This window comes from Ochotona curzoniae, unplaced genomic scaffold, assembly GCF_017591425.1.
Source record: "Ochotona curzoniae isolate NIBS_2020 unplaced genomic scaffold, NIBS_Ocur_1.0 contig_3432, whole genome shotgun sequence".
Taxonomy (NCBI): domain Eukaryota; kingdom Metazoa; phylum Chordata; class Mammalia; order Lagomorpha; family Ochotonidae; genus Ochotona; species Ochotona curzoniae.
The window spans coordinates 21,394,139-21,420,518 of NW_024465859.1; the positions used below are offsets into that span (position 1 = coordinate 21,394,139).

General features: G+C 41.1%; 1 protein-coding gene across 11 annotated transcripts in view; it reads right to left on the reverse strand.

Annotated features, from left to right (window-relative positions):
• Positions 1-26,380, reverse strand: part of PHF21A (PHD finger protein 21A) — a 200,972-nt gene that overhangs the window by 140,589 nt on the left and 34,003 nt on the right. For 6 of the 11 annotated variants that reach the window (XM_040980168.1, XM_040980165.1, XM_040980169.1 and 3 more), the window contains 3 exons: positions 25,759-25,902; positions 19,248-19,280; positions 17,219-17,284 (listed from right to left, as the gene is read on the reverse strand). In XM_040980168.1, the coding sequence (XP_040836102.1) occupies positions 17,219-17,284; positions 19,248-19,280; positions 25,759-25,812 (153 nt within the window). In that variant the 5' untranslated portion in view covers positions 25,813-25,902. Of the gene's footprint in view, positions 1-17,218; positions 17,306-19,247; positions 19,281-25,758; positions 25,903-26,380 lie in introns of all 11 variants that reach the window. The other 5 variants (XM_040980161.1, XM_040980159.1, XM_040980162.1 and 2 more) reach the window with 1 other exon arrangement.

Consider the following 26,380-nt stretch of genomic DNA (forward strand, 5'->3'; position numbering starts at 1 on the left):
ATAAGCTGAAAACACCATGTCATCTGAGGAATTCACCTCACAGGACAAAGGGAAACCAGAGTAAAACACGTGTGTCCTTAGAAGTTCTTATCACAGATGTTTATAGATGGCTTCCAACTGTTACTTTTCCCTATTTGAATTTTAATTTGGAATTTTAGGTATGAATAACAGTCGAGATATTTCATTCCAGATTCTCTCTTTTTTTTTTTAAGTTTTATTTTATTTGTATTGGAAAGGCAGATATACAGAGAGGAGAGACAGAGAGGAAGATCTTCTGTCCGATGATTCACTTCCCAGGCAGCCGCCATGGCTGGAGCTGAGCCAATCCGAAGCCAGGAGCCTTTTCCGGGTCTCCCACGCGGGTGCAGGGTCCCAAGGCTTTGGGCCGTCCTGAACTGCTTTCCCGGGCCACAGGCAGGGAGCTGGATGGGAAGCGGGGCTGCTGGGACCAGAACTGGCGCCCATATGGGATCCCGGGCGTGCAAGGCGAGGACCCCAACAACTGCGCCATTGTACCGGGCCCTAGATTCTCTTTAAAAAACCAAAACCAAAACAAACAGGAGCAGGCGTTTGGCCTAACAATTAAAACATTAGCCGAGACAGTCAAATCCCATCCTGGAGTTCCTGGGTTAAGCAAGCTCATGATGAAGTTCACTCCATACAAAAGGTGATGCCACTTTTTCCCAAAACTATGTCAGATGACAGAAGCATCAAAATAAAGTCAAATTGGGCCCGGCGCGGTGGCGCAAGTGGTTAAAGGTCCTTGCCTTGCACGCCCGGGATCCCATATGGGCGCTGGTTCTAATCCCGGCAGCCCCGCTTCCCTTCCAGCTCCCTGCCTGTGGCCTGGGAAAGCAGTCGAGGACGGCCCAAAGCTTTGGGAACCTGCACCTGCGTGGGAGACCCGGAAGAGGCTCCTGGCTTCAGATCGGCATAGTATTGGCCCGTTGCGCTCACTTGGGGAGTGAATCATCGGACGGAAGATCTTCCTCTCTGTCTCTCCTCTCTGTATATCCGCCTTTCCAATGAAAAAAATAATAAAAATAAATCTTTAAAAATAAAGTCAAATTAATAATCATGTACTGCTCAAAAGGAAACTGGAGTCATCACTATGGCTCAAAAAGCTCATCTTCTGCCTGCAGCACCAGTATCCCATATGGGTGCCAGGTCATGTCCTATGTCCTGGCTGTTTCACTTCCCATTTAGCTCCCTGCTTACAGTCAGGGAAAGCAGTAGAGGATGGATCATGTCTTTGGACCTCTGCACTCTTGTAGGAGACCCAAAAGAAGCTTCTGGTTCCCAGGTTTGGATCAGCTCAGCTCTGGTCATGGTGGCTCCAGGGCATGTGGAGTGTGAACCAGTGGACAGAAGATCTTCCTTTCTCTCCTTCTCTCTGTAAAATCTGTCTTTTAAGTAAAAATACATAAATCTTTTTTAAAAGGAGCTATATTTAGTATTCTTCTTGGTTAAAATAATATTTGGTTTTGCAAAAAAAAAAGGGGGGGGAGTTTTTAAAAAAGGTAACAAAGATACAAACAAAAAAAGATTCCAAATTAGATCAGTTGAAGATTTCTAGCGCCTCATTTTTCAGAACAAAGGAATGATGGTCTTCACCGAGAAACCAAATCACTGGCACTCTCAGGCCAAGGTAACCTGAGGGAGAAGCCAGACCCTTCTGATTCACAAAAACACTTGCTTCTTCAAGCTGGAGTAAACTGGTTTTGGGAATAAGTCTCTTAAAACGGTAGTTTTTCAGGGTAGACTCCCATGCAACCAGCAGCCATAGAAAGTACTGGTCAGAGTACCCGTCTAATAATGGACTTTAGGAATAGCAAAACTATATTTATACTCCTTGCCCTCAAGCAAGCTACTAGCAAGGGTGGCAAAGGGAAACCTGCCCTGGGCCTAGTGCTGTGGCATAAAAGGTAAAGTCACAGCCTGTAGCACTGATAATCTCATTTAGGTGCCAACTTGCACACTAACTGCTCCACTTCCAAACCAGCTCCCTGCTAATGCACCTGGAAAAGCAGTGGAAGAGGGCCCAAGGCCTTGGGACCCTGTACTTATGCTGGAGACCCAAAAGAAGCTCCTGGTTTCAGATTGGCCTAGCTCTGACCACTGCAGCCATTTGGGGTGTGAACCAGCAGATGAAAGAACTTTCTCTCTCTCTCTCTCTCTCTCTAACTCTGCCTTTCAAATAAATAAATAAAAATATTTAAAAATTTTAAATAATTCTTTCAAACAAAAAGAGACCTGTCAAAAAGCAACCCAAAAAACCAATAATATAACTTCAAACTAGCATAACTTTATATTATTTTAGCACACATGTATCTTTTTAAAATATATATATATTTTTTAATTAAAAAGGCAGATGTACAGAGAGAAGGAGAGGCAGAGAAAGATCTTCCATCCTTTGGTTCAATCCCCAAATGGTCACAAAAGCTAGAGCTAAGCTGAGTCAAAGCCAGAAGCCAGGGGTCAGGAGCTTCCAGGTCTCTCACACAGATGCAGGGTTCCAAGGCTTTGGGCCATCCCCCAACTACTTTGCCAGGCTACAAGCAGGGGACTGGATGGGATGTAGAGCAACCAGGACATGAACTGGTACCCACAGGAGATGCTGGCAAATGTAGGTGGAGATTAGCCAGTTGAGCCATCATGCTGGCTTCTAGCACCTATGCATCTTCAGATATACACTATATTTAACCTACACTAGTAAAATATCAAAGAAATTGTTGATTCTGGGCCCAGTATGATAGTGTAGCCCCTGAAGTCCTCACCTTGAAAGCACTAGGATCCCACATGGGTGCCAGTTCTAATCCCAGTAACCCCCCTTCCCATCCAGCTCCCTGCTTTGGCCTGGGAAAGTAGTTGAGGATGGTCCAAAGCCTGGAGACCCTGCATCCACATAAGAGACCCAGAAGCTCCTGTCTCCTGACTTCAGATCAGCTTAGCTCTACCCATTGCAGCCGCTTGGGAAGTGAACCAGTGGACGGATCTTCCTCTCTGTATATCTGTCTTTCCAATAAAAATAAGTAAATCTTAAAAAAAAAAGAGAAATTATTGATTCTATTCTCAACTTTTATTACTGTCCATACATGCTGTTTCCTACTATCAAAACAAAATAAAACAAAACAACATTGTCTAGTATCTAGCCTTCAGTGTTTGAGGGATATGTCTCCACGCCCAGGTCACCCCACCAGACTTGATACACTTCTTTCTGCTTGTTAAGGCCTTGGCACGTGATACAACTGGGGCCAGTAGGATGCAAAGTGTGCAATTAACATTTCTTATGCTCTAAAGAGGAAACAACTCAGAAGAAATATCCCTTTTTAGTCCCAGGATTCGTGTGTGTGCAGCCTGGAGCTCCAGCAGCAACCCTGTGATAATGAGCAGTGGCTGCTGCTAGGCAGAGGGTGGCAGAACAGAACCGAGACCAGAACATGGAATGTGATGATGTTCCTAGCCTGTGGAACTTAAACAACTCTAGCAACTTTTTATATGGATCAATAAATCCATTTATCATTTGTCACCACTCTTAGGCTTTCTGCTACAGACAGCTAGAAGCATCTGAACTGACACAACTGTATTAATACAGATGAGGAAACCAGTTCCAGAAATTCAACAGACACAGGCCTGCTGGTGAACAGCACAGTCAGGGCTAGAAACTTACTATATTTCTTTAACAAATGTTGTTTATGCTCCACTGTGCTTCCTGAGACACTAGAGAACTCAGTTGCCAGAGGCTTAGTCTTAGAGGAAGACAGACAACCCAACGAAAGTTAAAGATACATGATGAAGAGTTAATACGAACCAGAGAGCAAGCAATGGGCCGCTCATAAAAGAGAAAGCATTTGCCCGTGCCAAGAGACATTAGGAGAGATAACTCTAGGAGCCAGCAGAATTTCTTTCTTTAGTGATTTAAATTTTCAAAAGATAACTTCCTATGAATATATGATTATCTCAAAGTAAAAAGTTGTTTTTTTAAAGATTTATTTATTTTTATTGGAAAGTCAGATATACAAGTGAGCGCAATGGCTGATGCTGTGCCGATCCGAAGCCAGGAGCCAGGAACCTCCTCCAGATCTCCCACATGGGTGTAGGGTCCCAAAGTTTTGGGCTGTCCTCGACTGCTTTCCCAGGCCATAAGCAAGGAGCTGGATGGGAAGTGGAGCTGCCGGGATTAGAACCAGCGCCAATATGGGATGCTGGCACTTGCAAGGCAAAGATTTTAGCCAACAGGCCACTGTGTCAGGCCTGTAAAAAGATTTTTAAACTTCAAAAGACACTGATATAATCTCATATTGTTGGACAGAACAAGATAGAAAAAAGCATACACTGTTTGATTACACACATAAACAATTTTAATCCATGCTATTAGAAGTTACAACAGTAGCTTTTCTGGTAAATTCAAAAAAACATAATGGGGTTTCCACAGTGAGATTTATATTCTGAGTATTGATATGGGTACTAGTTACCCAGGTGTCCCCTGTGTGGACAAAATGCATTTGATTTATATGCATATAGATATACATATACACACACATATTAGCTGTGATAGTCTGTATTTATACTTGATTTCTAAGAACTACTTGTAGATTTCTTGTAAAAACCAAATCTGTTATTTCCAGCCAGTGCTAAGCAATGGGCAGCTCCTTGGACAACTGGCATAAGTACCATAAGACTGGGGGCAAGAGAAAACCCTACCACAAGAAGCTGAAGTATGAGCTGAGCCATAAGATGCCAACACTAAGATCAGCCCTGCTGCATGAGAGGAGGCCACAGGAAGTACCAGGCCCTGGGGCTGGACGCGGGCACTTCTCCTGGGGCTGGACGTGGGTAACTTCTCCTGGGGCTCTGACTTGTACTTGTGTATCCAGGATCATCGATGTCTACAATGCCTCCAACAATGAACTGTCTGCAACAAGAGCCTGGCAAAGAACTGCACTGAGTTCTTTGACAGCACCCCGTACGTACGGGCAGTGGTCCGAGTCTCACTATGCACTGCCCCTGTCCCACAAGAAAGAGGCCAAATTGACTCCTGAAGAGGAAGAGCTCTTTAACAAAAAAAGGGTTCAAGAAAATCCGGAAGAAATACGATGAAAGGAAAAAGAACGCCAAGATCAGCAGTCCTCCAGAGGAGCAGCTGCAGCAGGGCAAGCTTCTGGCATGCATTGCCTCAAGGCTGGTCAGTGCAGCCCAGCAGACGGTGTGCGCCAGAGGGCAAGGAGCTGGAGTTCTACCTAAGGAAAATCAAGGCTCAGAAAGGCATATAAATCCTCCCTCATGTCAAAGCCCCACTTTTGTTAGCTTCCAGCCCCAAAGTTTTAAATTGCACTCTCTTTCAGTACTTCATGAGGTGTGCCTGAAGGCCCTACTCAGCAATCCCGAGGCACTTAACCCTGGTGTCCACTCACAGCCCTGCGTCTGCCAATCCCAATCCTCCCCACCACCAATGCCTCCCTCTAGGCTATAAAGGTGCCTTCCCCTTTCCACTTCCTCTCTGCCCTGCTCTGCCCCATGGCTGTCCCTCCCACCAGAATAAAGACCTCCAATGTGGCTTGTTCTGGTGAGTGGTGTCTTAGTTTTATGCTGAAGTAGCTAACAGAGAGAAAGAATATCTTCCACTGCTGGTTCACTCCCTAGTGGCTGTAACAGCCAGGACTGGCCAGGCCAAAGATGCCAGAAGCTTCATTTAGGTCTTTCATGCAAGTGCAGGGGCCCAAACCCTTGGATCATCTTCTGCTGTTTTCCTAAGCAAATTAGGGTGCAGCTGGCTCAGAAGCGGAGCAGCCAGGAGGACTTGAACTGACATCCAAATGGGATGGTGGCACAGCAAATTGTGGCTTAACAGAGTGCCCAGGCACCAGTCCTGAATTCCATTTCTTAGAGGTAACTGCTGTGAACTGTCATGGGGAGACCAGTCCAAAGTGTGGTAGTGTTTCAGTAGTGGGATCTTTAGAGCTAGGGCTTGACAGGGTCGTTAGGTCACTGAGGGTATTAGCTCTGAAAGAGATGAGTGCCGCCCTTGTGGGGTGCAGGGAGTCCCCGTGAAAGCAAGCCTGGCCTTGCACCTCTGGTTCTCCTTCTCATCAGATGCTCTCTCCTTTTGACATAGGCTCCCACTGTGATGCCATTGCCACCTTGTGATATAGCCAAGGAGTCCTTGCCAGGATACCAGGACCAAGCGGTTGGGATGCTCCAACTACCAAAAGCATGACCCAAAGAAACTTATTCACCTTATAAAGTACCCACCCTCAAGTATTTTGATATGAAACAGGAAACAAACACAACAGTGCTATGTAAAGAATTATACATAATCTCAAACTTTTCCCATGTATAAGTGACCATGAATTCACAAATACTTTAGTATTTCAAATATTAATACTATATGTATATTTTTTATAATCTGCTTTTTTCACTGTATCGTTCCATTCAATTAAGAGCTTCATTCTTTTTCAATAGTTACAGGCTATTCCATACTATGCATACATAGCTAACCCTCACAAATAACTTTTAACTCTACCTTGATTTGTTCACAGCTGTTTGTGGTTTTTCTTGTGGGGCTATTTTTGTGCTGTATTGTCTTGTTAATGGGCCTGCTCAGAGAAAGTAAAAAGTGACCTACATCTGTAAGAAAACAAAGAGGACAGAAAAGAACATCCCAGGTAGAAGAAACAAAAGAGAAAAATCAAAACTTTATCTGCCCAGGATAGAGCACAGGTCTGCTGGGTTCAGTGAAGGGGCAGATGTGGTAGGACTGTGCAAGGTCCTCCTCAGGCCAGCAAGCCATCAGCACCACCAACACAGACTGTTCCTCGATACGCCAGGCCAGCCAGGCTGCTGGGCCTGGAAATCATTGACTGGTTTAGACCATGTCCCTTCATAAAAGTGTTCCTTTTCTTAAATTAATATGAAGCTGCTCCAAATCAGAACAGAGTTAATATGTTTTTAAAACACTGAAATAGGAAAGAATATTGAGATTTTTTTCTCCCCATAAAAGAAGCTTGAACTACTTGAATGAGAACCTTAATGGTAATCCCCCATGACATGACCCATCCTTGGCCACTTTACTAGTTTCCTGAAAGGAAAACGAATGAATGCAGTCAAAAGAGCTGCTACTCTTTCACTTCTCTAGAGTTAAGGGGTACAAATGTGAGCAACACACAGTCCTTGCTTTCCTAGAACTCACAAACAATGACAACACACCTTGATGAGCAGAAGCAAGTATCACATGAGTGTCAGTCAACCCTAACCCAACCCTAACCCATGGGGCTTAAGCTGAGTCAGTCTCAGTGGACAAACAGGAACGAATTAGGATCAGGAAGAAGAAAATTTCAGGTGCGGAAAAGACCATGTGCAAAGGCATGGAGTCTTAACACAGTCCAAGGAATAAAGGCGACATCAGGGAACTTAATGGGGAGCTGGCAGGCAAGAAAGCAGGTGAAGCAAGCAGGAACGAATGGCTAACCATGCAGTGACCAGTCACAGGAAGGAACACCGTAAGATTTTCCTTCACAGCAACTTCCCTGGCCTAATATCATGCTTTCATTCTAATGAACACTCAGTAAATATATGTGGAAAAAACCAGTCAGTCAGATTTTTGGAGTGAAAACGAAGTATGAAAAAACAAACAAAATACAGATCCTAGAGGAAAGAGTAAACTGGGGGGAATATATACTATTTCAAAGTACAATTTAAGGGACCAGAGTTGTGGCGTATCAGGTTAAGTCTCCACCAGTGATACCCGCATTCCATATGAGAAATGGTTCAAGCCCCAGTGGCTCTACTTCTGACCCAGGTCCCTGCTGTGTCTAGGAAAGCAGCAGAACATAGCCCAAGTACTTGGGCCCCTGTACTTATTTATGAGATCCAGAGGAAGCTCTGGGCTCCTGACTTCCACCATGCCCAGCTCTGACTGTTGAGCCCATTTAGAGAGAACCAACAGATGGAAGAGTTCTCTCAATGTATCTCTCCTCCTCTCTTGGTAATTCTTTTTTTTTTTTTTTTTTTTGGAACAACTTAAATCACTGCAACAGCAGAGAAGTATAGTCATACTGGCTCCTGACAAGCATCTGTTAAAACATAACATAAACTAATAGCAAAAAATCAGATTAATGTTCTCCAAAGAGTCTTCAAAAATTTTAAAATAGACGTAATTCATTTTGTGCAAAGAACAAGATAATATGACACCTCCTGTAAAACAGTTCACAAACTTGGGCTCCTACTTGATTTCACAGCCTGAAGCAACTACTTTCAGCAAAGGAAAAGATAAGAACATTGGGAAAAGAAAGCTCAGTGGTTGTAACAGCCCCATGTCAAGAAATCACCAGATGATAAAGGTTAAGAGTTTCAAGTTGAACTGTAAAAGGCATTCCATTTGCCAGCACTAAAAATGAATGACTAGGATGAACTGTATGTTACCCAGCAAACTGTATGTTATCCAGCAAACTGTATGTTACCCAGCTGCCCCAGTACAAGTCAGCAGCTTTCCCGATTCCCTCCACCATACAACACACTGTAGGGCACATGCTCTACCACAACAAGGCTCAGTATTACTCAAGCGTTAGTCACAGATTTTTTTAAACTTCTAGCAGCCTTTTGGCTGCTGGTGGGTGCCAGGCTGGGATCGTCTCCATGCTCAGAACCCCAATTCCAGCCACTGTAAACCAAGATGGACTGCAACACCCATTGGCTCCAGTGGAAGACAGCGCTGGAAACAGAACCAACCCACAATTGCAACCACCAGTTGATTAGGGCAATGGACTGTGCCAGGCCCTGTACTTGCTAGTACATACAAGAATCTGGTTTGGGAACACCTCAGACAAAGTCTCTTTGGGGATTTCCCCAATCAAACTGCCGGACTCAGAACCCTAGCCATGAAAAGACAGAAGACAAAACAAGTCAGTCAACCACCTCAGCCATATGTTGGCAGTGAAAAACTGGGCAAATGGAGACTCTAAGATGGACTATGTCAATCAGTGGAATCTCCAAGGACCTTATCGTGCTTAGAATGGCGAGACTGGCAGCAATTCATAACTGTTGAACTATCAAAACCATATGAGCAAGATCCTTGGAGCATGCCCCACATCTGGGACCTGGGGTGGGTGGGAGACTAGGTGGGACTTCTTCCTTAAAATACCCTTTTACCTCAGATACATGAAGGAAACAATGTGGAAATAATAGTCTTACCCATTTTCCTGTAGTCCTTGAACCTTCTTACCCTAATTAACTATGTAAAGATTGTCAAAAATATAATAATAATAATAAAGAACTAGTCACAGCATCAAGCTTTTCGTTCTTAGAAATAATCAAATAGTTGACCACTTAGGTGTGGCTACTGGAGACAGACTCCAAACATTAATATCAAAGACAGGAGATAACAGCACGGAGAGGCACAGTCACATCCACAGACACAACTTTGAAACTTCCAGAACTTCCATACTCACATTACACCATTAGTATTTCTGAGCCCCTCCTTCACATCACATTGGCCAAACAGAAACTAACAGGATTCCACCAGGAAAAATTTGAAATACTGTTTGTATTTTATACAAAAGAGACACTGATATCCTATGCACACAAGGAGAAGCAAACTTAGGCATCAACTGAACCAATGGTTTTATATAAATATTACAAAGGCAGGATTAACTAGAGTAAATCTCAGGCAAAGTTTTGAATAAAGGAAAAGATGGCTTTCCATCACAATCAGAATCTAAGGAACAAATCTTGAATTGGGAATGATGTGCCTATCACTAGCTTGGTTGGCAGTGCGGGTAGGTAACATTCTGTGGCAACTGGTTTCAGAGGCCAGAGATGTTCATGAATCAGGTTAGTAGGTAACTATTAAGACTACAGGATCTAATTTACTTACTCAACTCCAAGGCAATGAGGCCTAAAGGCAATGTAATTATTTTGCCTAATGTCCTATTTCAAAAAATATTTGGTATATAAAGGATACACAGAGTAATTTACTAAGTAAAGCTGAACACAGGGTGTTGATATAAGATTCTAGTTTTGAATTGGACAGCGACTATAATGATGCACTCATGACTGATTTAAATGTAAAATGTTTCAAATTCCTTACAAAAGTAATATTGCACATGTTAGGCTGAGGGCGTTAAATAAGAGATGAAGTGAACCATTGGACTAAGGCAACAATCGCCTTTAAATAGCACTTACCTCCCCCAACAAATTCAATGTATACAATAGATACATGTTCATTAACTTCCGGAAGCACTTTTCAAACATTCAGTAAGTAAGGAAACACACACATTGAATTAGTTAATAACTAAAATCTGTCAACAGATCTGTTAAAGATTCAAAAACAATCAAATCCCAGGTGCCCTCACCCACATCTTCAAGCCATCTCCTTAGTTAGATCACACCATTCTATGCATCATAAATATAGCGAGTTTGTTATGGCAAGGACAGGAAATTCTTGCTGCAGAGCTTCAGGTTTATCTTACTAAAATAATTTGATTAAAAATTGAGAATTTTCTCATAAATGGCAACTATTTATTAAACCTAGAGAAGTATTTCATCTAATACTAAATTAAAGTAATCTGTAAACAAAAACTATTTTTTAAACACAGAATCTGAGAAGTAAACTTGAAGGAAAGATCAGAGATTAAGAAGAAGGTCTTAGTGAAAACAGCCTGGTAGCCTAATGGCTAAAGTCCTCGCCTTGCATGCGCCAGGACCCTATATGGGTGCCAGTTCATGTCCTGACAGTTCCACTATCCACTCAGCTCCCATCTTGTGGCCTGAAAAAGCAGTCGAGGAAGGCCCAGAGCCTTGGCACCCTGTACCTTCCTGGGGGACCCGGACGAAGCACCAGGCTCCAGATGAGCTGAGCTCCAGCCATTGCGGCCACTTGGGGAGTGAGACAATGGACAAAAGATCTTTTTCTCTCTGCATCTCCTTCTATGTATCTGCCTTTCCAATAAAAATAAATAAATAAAGCTTTTTTTGTTTGTTTTACAGGGGGCATTGCTCTCTAAAAAGAGAAAAATAGGAGAAGTGGAACAAAAAAAGATAATTCTATGTACTACTACAGATATTTGTACTATAAACAAATGGTAAATTCTATGAAAAAACATACTTCCATATTAACACCAAAATACATTAATCCACCTTCCAAATGAGCAAAGTGCTTCCCCTTACCTACAGTAACTGCTGAGGAAAATTAGGTCTCACATAAATCTTATTAATTTGTTACAGTCTTTTTGGGAGGCTGGTTGCAAATACGTAGATAAAAGTTTGGTTTTCATTCCAGCATGGTAAAAGTTTTTAAATATCCCTAGATCAAACGCAGTAGGTACATTAGTAGTTTCAATTCTTCATATTCTGTTACAAAGCCACATATCAATGTTTTTCCTTTGTCAGGTAACTGTGAGGTCTGGCCACATGACTTGTTTCTACTAATGAGATGTTAGCAGATCAGATGCTGGTGGTCTTAAAATGTGCTTTGGCACTTTGGTCTGCTTCTTGTACTCTGACAGACCACAAGCCATGAAATGGGTATGCCCCAGGTTGCTGCTGTCTTTTCAGCCTAGGCCTGGGAACGAGCACACTCAGAGTATACCAAAACAAACCTGTGGCACCAAGGAAAGCTCAGGCCACGCCCTATAGGAAGCAGAGGTACCACCAACTCAGCCCAGATCAGGAGAACCCAACTGACCTACGAACCAGGTGTGAAAACAGACATCAATAAAACATCAGCTTATAATGCAGAACTGTTACGGCAATAGCTGACCAATACACCCATCGGCAAGGGAGAAACACAGATTCACACAGAAAAACATCACTGTGTTACTCATAAAAACTGAAAGTATTCTATCCTCAAACAACTGAATAATTATTTTAACATTATGATATAGCTAGACAATAAAATATTTGAAGCTATCTCAACAGATAATTGAGTGTCTCAACAGATACTCAAAAATACAGGAAGATGTTCATAATAAGTCTCAAAAACCATAAAAAGTTTCAAAAATCATTAAAAAAAAAGATATTTTAAAAAAAGATTTGCTGGGGCCAGCATGGTTAAGCCACTGCTTGCAATGCTTGGAATCTCATGTAGGAAGACTAGTTCCAACTCCAGCTGCTCCACTTCCCACCTAGCTGCCTGCTAATTCACCTAGGCAGGCTGTGTAAGATGGCGTAAGTAACAGAGTTTCTGGCTCCTGGCTTTGACCTGGCCCAGTCCTGGCTTTGCAATCATTGGGGGAGTAAATCAGCAGATTGCAGATTCCTCCTCTCACTGCCACTCTGCCTTTCAAGGAAATAGAAAAAGTAAAAATATTAAGAAATCAAACTACTTCTCCTGTACTACAATATTAACACATAGTAAATTCTCATATTAAATACAAGGATCTTCAAAAAAATTCATGGAAATGAATGTAAAGAAAAAAAAAGAGACAGATTTTGCCAAAATAAGCATCTATTTTGTAATTAGTTTCCATGAACTTTTGGGAATACTCTCCTATTACAGTAAGAGTATAGAAATAAACAAAACTAACATGTTCCCTGCCTTGACTAATGTTCTCTAAATGGTAATCATACAGATAAATACATAACTACAATCTATGAAACATTACTCTGTGGTGGAACCTGCTAATTATTCCTAGCATTTATTTCCTACTTCTCAGTCCATGAATTCTGCCTGGCTGTGGCCACCAGCATTAAACTACTAACCCCCAGCCTTCAGGTCCCTGGTTCAGACCACGTAACTAAGCTCAGGCCAACGGGATCCCAGTGCAAGCAGCACCTGCACTTCTAAGTGAACACTCTTATAAGTAAAAGGCTCGCTCTTGCTGTCCTAGCAGATGGAGCCGCTATTTGGGACTATGCAATGGAAATTTCATGCTCACACTGGGGGGCCTAAGTGGCCCCATAATATGGAACGTCTCACCAGTCCCAATCCACCTACAGAGCTTTCACCTGAGAAAGAAATAAAATTTTACCTTAGGTAAATATCTTTTTTATTTCAAGTTTTCAGTCACTGGCAGCTGAATGTGGCAAAACATTGTAACTACGCAAGGAAAACGAAGGGTTCATTGAGCAATTACAAAGAAAACTGTCCGTTTGAACCAGAGGAAGGGCTTCGGGGACAGCTTCCTTGAGGAAGTAACAGCTGGGTTGCGCTGTGAGAGCTGAGAGGGAGGCACCAGGCAAGGAAAGCCAACTGTTCAGACAGTGCAAGTCCAAGACACACTGTCACAAGGGTGAGCCTCAATCACCCTGGGGACAAGCAAGCAACTATGGGATGCGATTTGGTCTCTACAAGCAACTAGTGTGAAAACAGAAGCCCATAGCAACTAGGTGCTTCAGCTTCAATATGGGACTCTCCTGACAAGAAAAAGACCATAAACGCCTGTCAGAAATATGATGGGGCTGGGGTGCAGAATGAGAATGAACCCTGCTAAAGGAATACTTGCTTCCACCCGTCCACACTTCTACTGTTCCAAGTCTCTGCCTAGAATTGGTTCATGTATCATGAACAGAATATCACCAGGCTTTTCAATGCTAACTATCCCACAACAGATAAAAGCCTGATGCTAAAAATATTTTAAACAACATTTACTTGCTTATTCTTGATTTTAAAATGAAAATGTATTTTTCATGTAATAAATTCAAAAGGTATATATAAGTAAAGAATAAACTATTTGTAAACTCACTACCTTTTCAGTAGTTTATACTATCTCTATGCAAATTTGCATACCCATTAATCAACACAAAAAATGGGATTGTAATGTAAATGAAACTGTATGTGCCTTTTACTTTGGCATGAGCAAATTCCCATGTTGATATAACATTATTAAAACTATGATGTAAGGGCTTAGCGAGGTAGCCTAGTGGCTAAAGTCCTCGCTTTGCATGCCCAGCATCCCATATGGGTGCCAATTCATGTCCCGGCTGCTCCACTTACCATCCAGCTCCCTGCCTGTGGCCTGGGAAAGGAGCTGAGCACGGCCCAAAGCCTTGGGACCCTGCATCTGCATGGGAGACTCAGAAGAAGCTCCTGGCTCCTCCTTCAGTTTGGCTGAGCTCCAGCCTTTGCAGCTACTTAGGAAATGAGCCAGCTGATGGAAGATCTTTCTTTCTGTCTCTCCTTCACTCTGTAAATGTCTTTGCAATAAAAATAAATATTTTTTAAAACTATAATGTTAATGATTACAAAATATATAATTTACTTAGCTATCAAGCCTGGAGATTTTCTGAATTAAAATTGTCAACCACAACTGAAGCCCTGTAGCTCATGAAGCTGACTTCACAATCTGCAGTCAGTGTTTTATTCAGAAATCTTGACAGATTTTTAAAGCAACCTAATCTTTTAATTGTACTTTCTGTTTTTGTTTTTTTTTAAAGAGACAAAGAGAGAACAACCCCTCACCCTCAACCACCACCACTGGCTTACTTTCCAAAATGAGCCTCATTTGAGGCAAGGGGCCCAAACTGGGGAAGCTGGGAACCTGAATCCAGGCTTCACCCATGAGAGGCAGAAACTTTCACCTGCCCATTCCACAGCAGCAGGAACCCTAACCCTAACTCAGCTCTTTCAACAGCAGGTGCAGGCGTCTCCAACATAAGACCAAGAGCCTATCTCATGAGTTACAATTTAAAAAGCACTAAACCCTTCTAACAAAGAATTCAGTGAAATTCACCGAGTTTTAGTCTTGAAGGGTACTTGCTAAAAACCACATTTTCCCAATTGGAGTGTATCACTACACACTTTTTAAAAATAATGAGTCCTGTCTAATTGTGATTTTCACTTTTTTTTTTTAAGATTTATTTTATTGGAAAGGCAGATTTACAGAAAGAGGGACAAGAGAAAGATCTTCCATCTGCTGGTTCCATCCTCAAGTGGCTGCAATGGCCAGAGCTAAACATGCTCATACTGTTTAGCAGTTGAGGATGGCCCAAAACCTTGGACCCTGCACCTGTGTGGGAGACCCAGAGGAGGCTCCTGGTTCCTGGCTTCAATCAGCACAGCTCCAGGCACTGAAGCCACTTGGGGAGTGAACCAGTGGACAAAGCTCTTCCTCTTTATCTCCTCCTCTCTGTAAATCTGCCTTTCCAATAAAAGTAAATTAAGTCTAAAAAAAAAGTGAATGACAAGGTTAACAGTCAGTGACTCTGAAATAAGGCATTATCCTTCACACATTTCTGTATTTTAGAACTGTTTCACAACCAAAAATTCATATTAAATTATCAGTCATATAAATCAGGTTACTTAGATTTAGTTATTAAGTTGGAAGGAAAACTGGTAAAATTCACCAGAGACTAAGTGGATGTTTTTTGAGACAAAAAAAAAAAAATCAGAAAGTTCAGCATGGAGCATTAGTAGGTTATACTAAAATAAAACTACTTTAAACTACAGTACAGCAGCAGTGCTTCCTGGGAGACCTGAGTCTGCAGAATGGTCAGCTTTTGAACTTTCTACTTTCAAGTACTGTCCTTCCTGAAATGAGCATCCTCCTGCCCCACGGAGCCGGTTGTTTTTACAGGTAAGCAAACGCCATGGAAGCTGCAAGGCTGCTTTTCAGTTTCTGACCGCTGTTCTCTGCTTTGTGTGTGAGGTTTTCTGGATGCTAGATACTGTTTCAAGCTACAGTTTTTAAAATCCAAACTTAGTTCAGGTGACCATGAGGAGTTAAGTGAGGTTCCTAGCACCAAAAACATACTATTCAAATATACATATGTGAATAAAAAGTTACAGGATAAACTAAATCTTTACTTTGGTATCATTTTCAGTTGTCCCATTTTCCCCAAAGGTAGCCTGAGGTTGCCTTCACTTTGGGAGAGCATTCTGCCCCTCTTCCTACCTAATCGGTTCTCACCTTCTTTCTCTGATGAAACCTGTGAAGTTTTCAGCAAAAGTGAGTCACTCCTTGGCATCTTGTCACGCTCACCCCAATGCCACAGGCAGTCTGAACGGGAACCAACCCCTAAAGCTAGAACGCTTGCACTAACAAACATTCCTTTGACTTTAGAGAACTGACTCACACTCAGAGCCAAACGCATACTAACAAACTCTGTTTATAGTTTTCCTTACAAATTGTTCTCCACCATCCCACCTCCTCCCAATTTTAGTCTGGCAATTCCCTCATCTAAAATACTTCCTGTTTTTAGACAAGACAAGATGGGGAAGCAAGCACAAGAGGAGGAGTGAGGGGTACAAAGCAGTTGTGCACTCAGCTTGAAGATGATTCTCTTCTGAAACAGAAACGACTCAGACCTGCTGCACCCGGGACTTGAAGCTTACTTCTCCCTCAGTTAAAGGAAAACACAACACAAACACCAACAGAAATCTGCAGGAATTGCTCTCACTATTATTTCATGAAATAAAAGTTTGAAACACAACACAAAAATCTGCTATTGAGAACTATTTAGCACAGGTTTTTCAATAGGATGCCATTAACATGAACTCTCAAATGAAAACCACTTGTCCTTTTGCACCACACACTGACCTATTCCAAAACAGAATCTCACTGCACACGCGGAGGGAGGTAATGGGAAAGCAAGAAGAAAAGCGCTTGGTCAGGTTACCAAAGGCAGTTACCTATAGCTCTGTCGATTGTCCTACTCCACCTGGTGGCAGGAGCTGCCCAAACTGGCAAAGGGGAGGACACTAGACAGAAAATTCCAAAGCATTCTTTCCAGGTGTTCTTGGCAAAAAATAAGACGTCCCTCTCTTGCCATACTCCGAACAAAGTTCCACCAAATTTTCCATTAGTGGTAGGTAAGTATGTAATAAAGCTTAACAGGAGGGGGTGTCCGTTTTTGAATTAGGAGATGCACATTTACAGCAATTTGTTTACAGCTGTAATCTCCACAAGTTCAATGCCAGCTCTAGCTTTTAGACAGGTAACAAGGCACATTCAGCAACTACAAGATTCTCCATTGCACACCCCCGCTAACTTTCTGTACCTCTTTCTCCTATGGGTAAACTATGGAGTTTAATTAACACAGTTAACGGCAGCCTGCCACATTGCTTTTAGATATTTGCCAGGAACATATACCCATGGGATACTCTAGAGACGGATTTCAACCAAAAATAAAAATAGATAAACAGAGCTCAAACAAAATTAAAACTGAGTCTGGCTGCCCACACTTATTTTCACACATGAGGAAAAATAGCAGTTCTCTTAGAAGCCTCAAGCAGACATATCTTTAGAACACAATGTTAAAAATATGTCCCCCACCCTTCCCCTACCTGCTTCTCACTCAAAGCTGTGATTTTGGCTTGGAGTTCATGAAGCTGTTTCTTTAAGTCAGCATTCTGATTGGAAAGAAAAAATATCTGTGAGAGAGATATTTCATTTGTTAACAGAATAGTAGCAAGAAGAAGACGCATACTGTATTACGAATGATGAAATAACCTTCAGCAGTTAGCCAATCACATTTGTCAAGCTTTACATTAAACCATCATCATAACATCATCTCCTAATACATAGATCCCAACTTTAGAGTACCAGGGACAGGGCAGCTTGTTTGCAACTGTTTTAAGTTAGAAAAAGTTTTTCTATTTTGCCATTCTGCACCGCAAAAGCACCTTTCTACAAAAATGTTGTCATTTTTTTTAATAGAAAGTATCAGTTCATAGAAAATGCAACTCTACTAATCAGACAAAAGCAGGAAAACAGAGGTTTTGCTTGGAGGCATTATAAACAAGAAGGTTTTTCTCTGCTTGTCATCTCCCTTATTTAGTAAGGTAAAGTACATTTGTTATTTTAGCTTACATTGGAGAAGCTGTCAGTACTGCAGTTGCCTCAACATTACATCATTCAAATTAACACACTGACTACCAGGGCATTTGCTTCGTTCTAAAATTCTAGGAATCAAAAAAAGAACACTATTTTAGATGAGATACACTGAGCATGCTTGCTTTTTACATGAGTGGAAGAAAAAAAGACCTCAAAATTAAGGCATTTTCAAATGCTCAAGGCAGCAGGACAGCCAGCTAGCAGACAGAACACCACTCCACGAGACACTAACTTCTGCCTGGCCTTTTCACATACAGTTCTTTCAATTTACCCTGCAGGGGTGGGGGCTGGGGTGCAACATGGGACACACTTTCACCCTCTATTGCGTTTCATGTGAATCTATTTGGTCTTTTTAAATGAATGCAATTGATATATGGCTTCTCTAATCAGACCGCCTGCAGTGTTGTCCAATAACTTACTATCCCCCTCTCAGATTCTCCAGGTTAAGACTGTTTCCTCTATGATGACCAACTTTATCACAATCACTGGTTTATAACATCATAACCACTAAAAGGATCCATTAACCTAACCTGCTAGATCTCAGTTCCCTAAACTCAGCTTAAAACTACAAATATTCCAAGAAAAAAATTAGAATCAGAAAATTGCTAATGGAAGTTTAACTGTTACACTTCAGTTAAGCATGGGCTACCAACACCAACCCTCAGAACAGATGATGTTAAAACACAAAGCTTGGATACAGTTTGTGAAGCTCAATCGTCCACTTCCTGAGTAAAGTCTGATCCGGACTGCACTGTATATGGAGGCCTGCACGACCTGCGGAAGTTCAACAACCCACATAGAGAGACACAGCGGGAACTCCCCACACTCAGCCTTAAGGCACAAAGGCTGCCTGCTTAACGCACAGGACCATGAGCAGAGCAGGCAGCTTTTTAGGAAATAAAAGCTAAAAGTCCTGAGAATTTAAACAAAAGTAAACATTTTTTTAGACTACATTATATGTTACTCTTAAACTGTTCTTAAGGAGTTTGTTCAAAAATAAAATAATCTTGCAATGTTTTTTAAAAATGTTTCTAAAATTCTCATCCCAAACATGGTGAAATCCTGTATTCATATATTCTTACAAATTACAAGTAAATAACAATAGTTTGTGGCTACTTACAATAATTCTGAGACCACAGAAAGTCTCACAAATTATGTTTTTGAATAAGTGCGTTTGTGGAAACGGAATTTAAAGTATCAGAAGAGTATTAACTCTCCATTTCACACCCCCCTCCTAAATTCTCAAAAGAATTAACTCAAAAGCAAAATATTAGCAACAAAGATGAAATGACAGTTATACCGTGCAAGAATGACTGGATTTCCCTAAAGTATAAAAACAGCAAGACCAGCATGCTGACGGCACTCGTTCGGAGGGAGGAGGCAGATCTTTCATTCTAAGCACCCTCTGTACTCCACTCACTTTATGTTAAACTACTTTTTACTTTAAAACTGAAATGAAGAAAACAGTGTTTTTTTTACCTGTGGATCCTGCTTCATCTGAGCAACCAGTTTCTGTTAATGGAGAAAGAAAAAGACCCATCAGTTTCACATATTCAATTTCTGCAGCTATTCAGGCTTAGTTCCAAAGTGCTAAGCCAGAGTAGAGAAAACAGGCAAGACCACAATCAGAACAGACCCAAGACTTGTGCGATCTATGCAAACGATGGGTAAAGCACTCTTCCTCCTCAAACGACAATGCCACCATCACTTGATATCTCAAGTGAAAAAGTACCTGATTTTGTAAAATATATATATATATATTTATTTATTTATTTTTATTGGAAAGTCAGATACAGTGAGAAGAAGAGGCAGACAGGGGGATCTTCCCGTCAGATGATTCACTCCCCAAGCAGCCGGGATGGTCTGAGCTGAGCTGATTCGAAGTCAGGAGCCAGGAGCATCTTCCAGGTCTCTCATGTGAGTGCAGGGTCCCAAGGCTTTGGGCCGTCCTCGACTGCTTTCCCAGGCTACAGGCAGGGAGCTGGATGGGAAGCAGAGCCACCGCGACACGAACCAGTTGGCACTCATAATGAATCCCAGTGCATGTAAGCCAAGGGCTTTCAGGCTACCGCGCTGGGGCCCAAAGTACCTGATTTCTTTTTTAAACATTCCTATATGAAGTCCTTTTAAAATTTTTTAAAAATATCTATTTATTTTTATTGGAAAGTCAGATATACAGAAAGGAGGAGAGACAGAGAGGAAGATCCTCTGTCTGGTGGGTCACTCCCCTAGCACCCTAGCAGCCGCAACAGCTGGAGCTGAGCCAATCCGAAGCCAGGAGCCAAGACCTTCTTCCAGGTCTCCCACGCGGGTGCAAGGTCCCAAAGCTTCGGGCTGTCCTCGACTGCTTTCCTAAGCCACAAGCAGGGAGCTGGATGGAAAGTGGGGCTGCTGGTATTAGAACCCGCGCCCATATAGGATCCCGGGCACACAAAGCAAGGACCTTACCCACTATGCTATTGCGCCGGGCCCATAGTACCTGATTTTTAAAACTGGAGCCAGGATGGAGGAAAGTAGCTTTTGGGAGGCAATTTCAACAAGCTAGATGCTCCCAAAGCCAAGCATCCTTTTCAAATGTTGTCACCTTCTAGGATCCCAAATAAGGCATGGGAAAAAAAAAGCTGCTCCCACAAAAAACAAACCCCTTTAAGTGCAGCAAAGCACAGGTCTGACAGCGGTCTGTCTGGTGCTTACAATGGGAAGACACAAATGGGACGTCACCCAGTCTTCTCTCAAGGAGGAAACTGGCGGGAAGCAGAATGTTCAGTCCTTGAGCTCAGGTGGAGGAACAACAAAACAAGACTCCATCCACCTGCTTGCTCTGGGAAAGGCAGGGCAACCCAGGTACTGGATGGGGAAGAGCTTTACCATTGAAAATAAAGGCCTGACATTTTTTTTTTCTTAAGAAAAATGAATAGTATTTGATCTGACAGTCTAAAAAACATCACTGCTCAAAGGAAATTATAACCACAAACAGAAAAACCTAAAAGGTAAAAGAGTATCAGAGACTGGTTCCTAAAGCTATCTAGGAATAAGCTGTTCCCCAAGAGAATTTCTCATAAATTGGAAAAGTATGTCACTCACTTTAGGGAATAGGCTCTTTAAAACTGTTCAGTCATAAAACAAAAGTTTCCAAAATATATATCCACCTAATTAAACAGAAAAAAATTATTGCTACTTGCAAGCATGATTTCATCAATCAATATACCATACTACAAACAAGATAAGGTTCTTAGAATAAAAGGCTATGTGCTGAAGAGTTCTTATATGTGCATCCCAGCTTCCAGACTACTACTCGATGTGAGCAGTCAGCCAGCAAATCGTGTTGCTAACATGTTGCCTGACTCTACCAGCCCCTAAAACACACTTCAAATTTCCTGCTTCTGATGTAGAATATGGTCACAAGACTAATTATAAGACTAAGTAAGATAAGTGCACAGGTTGTAAAAAATACTATCTAGAATAATGAACAAGTTTTAACATTTATTCTAACTGGTCAAAAGGATTTTACAGACTTAGCAATTTTTATTGGAAAGGTAGAGATACAGAGAGAAAAGGAAAAACAGAGATCTTCCACCCACTGGTTCACTCCTTACATGGCTGCAATGGCTGGAGCTGGGATGGTCTAATGCTAAAATCAATCCCTTTGGATCTCCTACCTGGGTACAGGGGCCCAAGGATTTGGGTGAACTTGAACTACTTTCCCAGGCCATTGGCAGAGAGCTGGATCAGAAGTGGAACAGTCAGGGCATAAACCTGTGCCCATACAGGAGGCCAGCACTGCAGGCACAGGCTCAGCTTGCAACACCCACTGTGTCAACCCCAAAGTTAAGTTACTTTCTACTCCAAGGACACAGTGACTTTTCCTGAGGATACTTTATGTTAAGGGGAAGCCAACAACGGCCCATGAAGCCAAATCTGGTCCACTGGTCTGTCACTTGTCTAGAAATCAGGGTGTGTATAACACAGTCACAGCCTTTCATTTATACAGCACTCGTTCTCTACATTAGCAAAAACAGAGTGGTTGTGAGAGACAATATCAGACCTGAAAAATCTAAAATATTTTAGTATTTAACCCTTTACAGAAGAAGCTTACTAACCTTCCCTTTACACTTTCCTGTATTCAAATGGAATGAATATTCCAAAGGTCTCTATCATTTTTTGCATAACAACAAATTAAAGAAAGGGATGAAAAAAAAGTTGATTTTTCCAAAAAAAGATGTGATATTCATCACAGGCTATTATTATTATTATTATTACTGAATATCATCTATGTATACACTGTTACTTTATTAATCACTTTCCCATTCATAAAGAAAACATAAAAAGACAACCACCTCCATAGTAGTATCAGATAATTTCATAACACAGTTTTGATCCAGCAAGCTTAATTTCAGCCCTAATTTCATTCCCTAAATAGAAATGTACCAAGCGTTTTCTTTTGCCCTAACATGATGTTAAATGGATGTTACAGCTTTGGCCTCAGCCTAATAACCAAAGCCCCTATGTGTATGTCACTTCTGGCATCCTCGAACTTGTCATGATGAATGATTGTGTAAGTTACCCTATATCCAACAGCAATTATATGAACAGTGCAAGTCATTTGGATTTACACTTAGTGTTTTCTTCTAAAAAACAGGAAAGTATTTTAGATGCAAATGGAGATAACTTTATATGTTAAAATGTTAACTGGCAAACAGGAGTTTATACAGTCAAAATGTGTAGTAATTAGGGATGAATATGAAATTAATTTTATGACTAAAAATAGGTAATATACAGGGAAACAGATTGGAAATTAATATGAATATTAAGATAATGTTAAAAATAATATTTGGAAGAATATTCCATTCCTTCTGAGTCAACAAATGTAATTTAAATTTTTAATTCAATTCAAAAATAAAATTTTTTTTCATAACTGTAATATTTATAAAACTGGCATACTTGAATTCAAAACAAAAATAATACTCAACAACTCTAATTTTAATTAAGTTCAATTTAGGTCATGAGTCTTTCAAGAAAGGCCTTTCAGGGATTTGTTTCTATCTTGTGAGGAGGAAATATAAGTAGAGTGTTAATTTTCTATCTTTTATTTTGAAAGAGAAATACAGAAAGACAAAGGGGGGCTCTTGCATCTACTGGTTCATTCCCCAAAGGATGGGAACAGCAAGGGCTAGGCCAGGTCAAAGCCCGGAGCCAAGGTCCTTCCACATTGGTGGCTGGGAGCACGCACTTGAGCTGGTACTGCTGCCTTTGAGGGTATGCAGGAGCAGGAAGCTGGAATCAGAAGCAGAGCTGAGACAGAACCCAGGCATCCCAACGTGATGCGCAGTATTTAAACGGGTCCTGTAAGCCACCAGTGCAATCTGCCTACCACCTCAAGATCCTAAGAAGACATTCTTCCAATAGTTAACATTCCCATCCCAATATTTCTTAAAAAGAGGAAAAAACTCCAAAAGTACCATAACATATCATACAAGAATCAGACTTTTTTTTTCAAAAATCATCTTTGAAGTTCTCACCTTGCTTATTTAGATATATATATATATTTTCACTTTTATTCATTTTGCTTAATTGAGTAACAGGCAGATTACAGAAAACATAATCCACAGTTCTCATCCATTGATCAACTCCCCAAATGCCTGCCAAGGCTAGGCCTGGGCCAGGCTGAGGCTGGGAGCCAAGAGCTCAATCTAGGTCTTCCACATGGATAAATGGGGACCTGGCTACTTGATTCATCACCCATTCCCTCCCAGGGTACACATTAGCAGGCAGCTGGAGCCAGAAATGGAACCAGGAAATAAAGCCAGGTACTCCAGATATAGGATGCAGTATCTAAAGCAGTAGACACTAGCCTGACAGAATTCTATTTTTAAAGATGCATTGGTATAAAATTCAAAGTTAGAAAACAGAAGGGGAGGCAGAAAAAAAAGAGAGAGAGGGTGAAAGACTTCCATGGGCTAATTCACTCCCCAGATGCCACAAAGGCTAAGATTGAGTTAGGCCAAAACCAGGAACTTCTGCTTGGTCTCCCATGTGGGTAGAAGGGGTCCAAACAATTGAACCATTATATGTCACTTTCCCCAGCCCATCAGCAGGGAGCAGGAACAAAAGTGGAGCATCCAGGACACAAACCAGTACCTACATGTGATGTGAACATCACAGACAATAGCTTTACCATGACGCCTTAAGGCCCCATGAATTCTTTGTGCTAACAAAATTTTACTCTCTTCAGTTAGTACCAGAGAAAGGACAAATAAAACTTACTGTGTATAAGTGATTAGACACTAAAAAGCCTGTAAGTGCAAGGTAAACTCTGCTCTGAGCACAAGGTAACAAGATAAGGAACATCCCATACTGTATCCGCGTGAGGTTGTCCAGAAAATGTAATGAGGATGAAGAATCGCCAAACAGGCTCTATACTTTGGTTATCCATGTACCTGTCACCACTTCCAAAAATCTACAGTCAATATGGATGAGAACTAAATAAAGTTGCAAGACTGCCTTTGTTTGACAGCAAAAAAAAAAAAAACAAGAAAGAAAGAAAGAAAGAAAAGAAGAGAAAAGAAAAGAAAAGGAAAGCAAAGCAAAGCAAAGCAAAGCAAAGCTTGGGTGTGAGTCTCAGCTCCGTGTCTACTACTGCCTTTCTCTGATGTGCAACCCTGGCGGGCAACAGGTCATAGCACAGGTACCTGGGACTCCCCACCAACACGGAAGACCCAGACTGAGTTCAGCTTTGGCTGGAAGAGCCAGAGCTGCTACAGGCATCTGGAAAGATAACTGTCTCTTTCTTTCTCTGTCTTTTAAATATATAATAATTTTTAAGATACATATCTTTGAAGTTTTCTTGCAAATTTTTATCCACACTGGATCTGGGCAATGTGCAAATCCAGTAGTTATCAAAAGCCCAACAACTTGGAAATTAATTTTACAGTAGACTATTCAGATAAAACAAGAGAACCAAGACTTAATAACAAAGTCCTTCAGTTTTAATTTATTTTTCATTTTATTTGGAAAGAAGAGAGAGAGAGAAAGGAGAGAAAGATCTTCCATCTGCTGTTTCACTCCCCAAACACTCCTAACAGCAGGGCAGTTCTTGTACCACACAGGCGCTCTGGACTGCATTCCCAGTTCCCAGCACAAGCCCAGCCCTGACCCTAACTTTCCTTCTTTGTTCTGTATCTCAAAAAACAAGTTTCCTTCTCTCCACTGCCAAATCTCCAGCTGTTTCTTAAAATTAGTCAGTTTTACAGCATTTATCATTTTTGAGTACTAAGAATTTTACGTGAGAATGTGTATGTAGCTATGTCTTCAACCTAATGTCCAGCAAGTATCAAGAAAAGATATAAAACAGTGATATTCTCCTACATAATATTAATCATTAAGAGTATTTCATCTTGATTACAGTTACCTGTAAATTTATTTATATATATTCTTATTATAATGTATGTTTTAATATACTACAGAAATATATTATAGAATATATTTATATTTATGTTTTATAGCTATGCTCTTAAAAGATTATTTCATCCAGGCAATTGAGGTAAAATGTTAAGAACTGTGAAATTTTAAAGTTAAGTATTTATGAAGTTGATCTCATTTTCTTTACTAAAGATTAGAATTGAGGCCTAAAGCTGAGTCACATGAAAGTACAAGCTTCAGTGTATGTGGTAGCTGAATTCAACATGTTCCTTTATATAAAATATACCACTTTCATGACAAGAACAAAGTACTTCAGATGAACCAATGGGAAAAAGTTCTTTTTAACACTTTTGGGATGTGAAATTTTTTTCAGTTCTTTCTTCTAGAGAATGGAAGTTAGGAGTATTTATCAAAGTTCTTAAAACTAGGATCAAAAGGCAAAATACATGACTCTTGTACAACTGTCTTAAATATGATTAAAAACTATACTGCAAACCAGAATGGGACCTGTTGACTAAGCTCAGCCATTACTTAATAACAAGATGTGGGAGAAAGCAATCACACAACATACCTGGTGAACCTGAATTTCCACTTTCAGAGCCTCCTGTAGAGTCTGCAACTCCATCCTCTACCTTCTCCACTTTCTCTTAGGCCGGCTTATTTTATAGGTTCTTCAGCCTTTGTTTAAAGTAACAAACGCCTCTTCTCACTGCAGCTGCAGAAATGTTTCAGATCATTGTGTCAGAAATAAAGAAAATGGGTGTTAAATAAAATATTAGTAAAAGAGATTCTCTTCACACAAAGCAAAAAATTTCCCAGATTCTTCTTCCAAAACAATTTGGTACCAAATTTTTCTGAGTTTTATTCTTTATGCATCCCTCTGCAGAACACATTAAATAACTTAGAAATCAAAACCTAAGGGTTAATCCGTTTAAAGCAGCATCTCTGTACCCACTATGTGCTCAGCCCATGTCATAAACCACAGAGTGAGCTGCCCTCACCATGAGGTTGGTGGGGGAGACTGCAAAGGTCATCCTTGGGAGGATGCACAACCACATGCTCACGCAGCTTTTTAAATACTCAAGTGGACTGCAGAGTTCAGGGTCTCCCACAGGTTAAAAGGAGGCCAGGGCACTTTGATTCACAATACAGAAATTCAAAACAAGGAAATTCTGGTATAATTTAAGCACTAG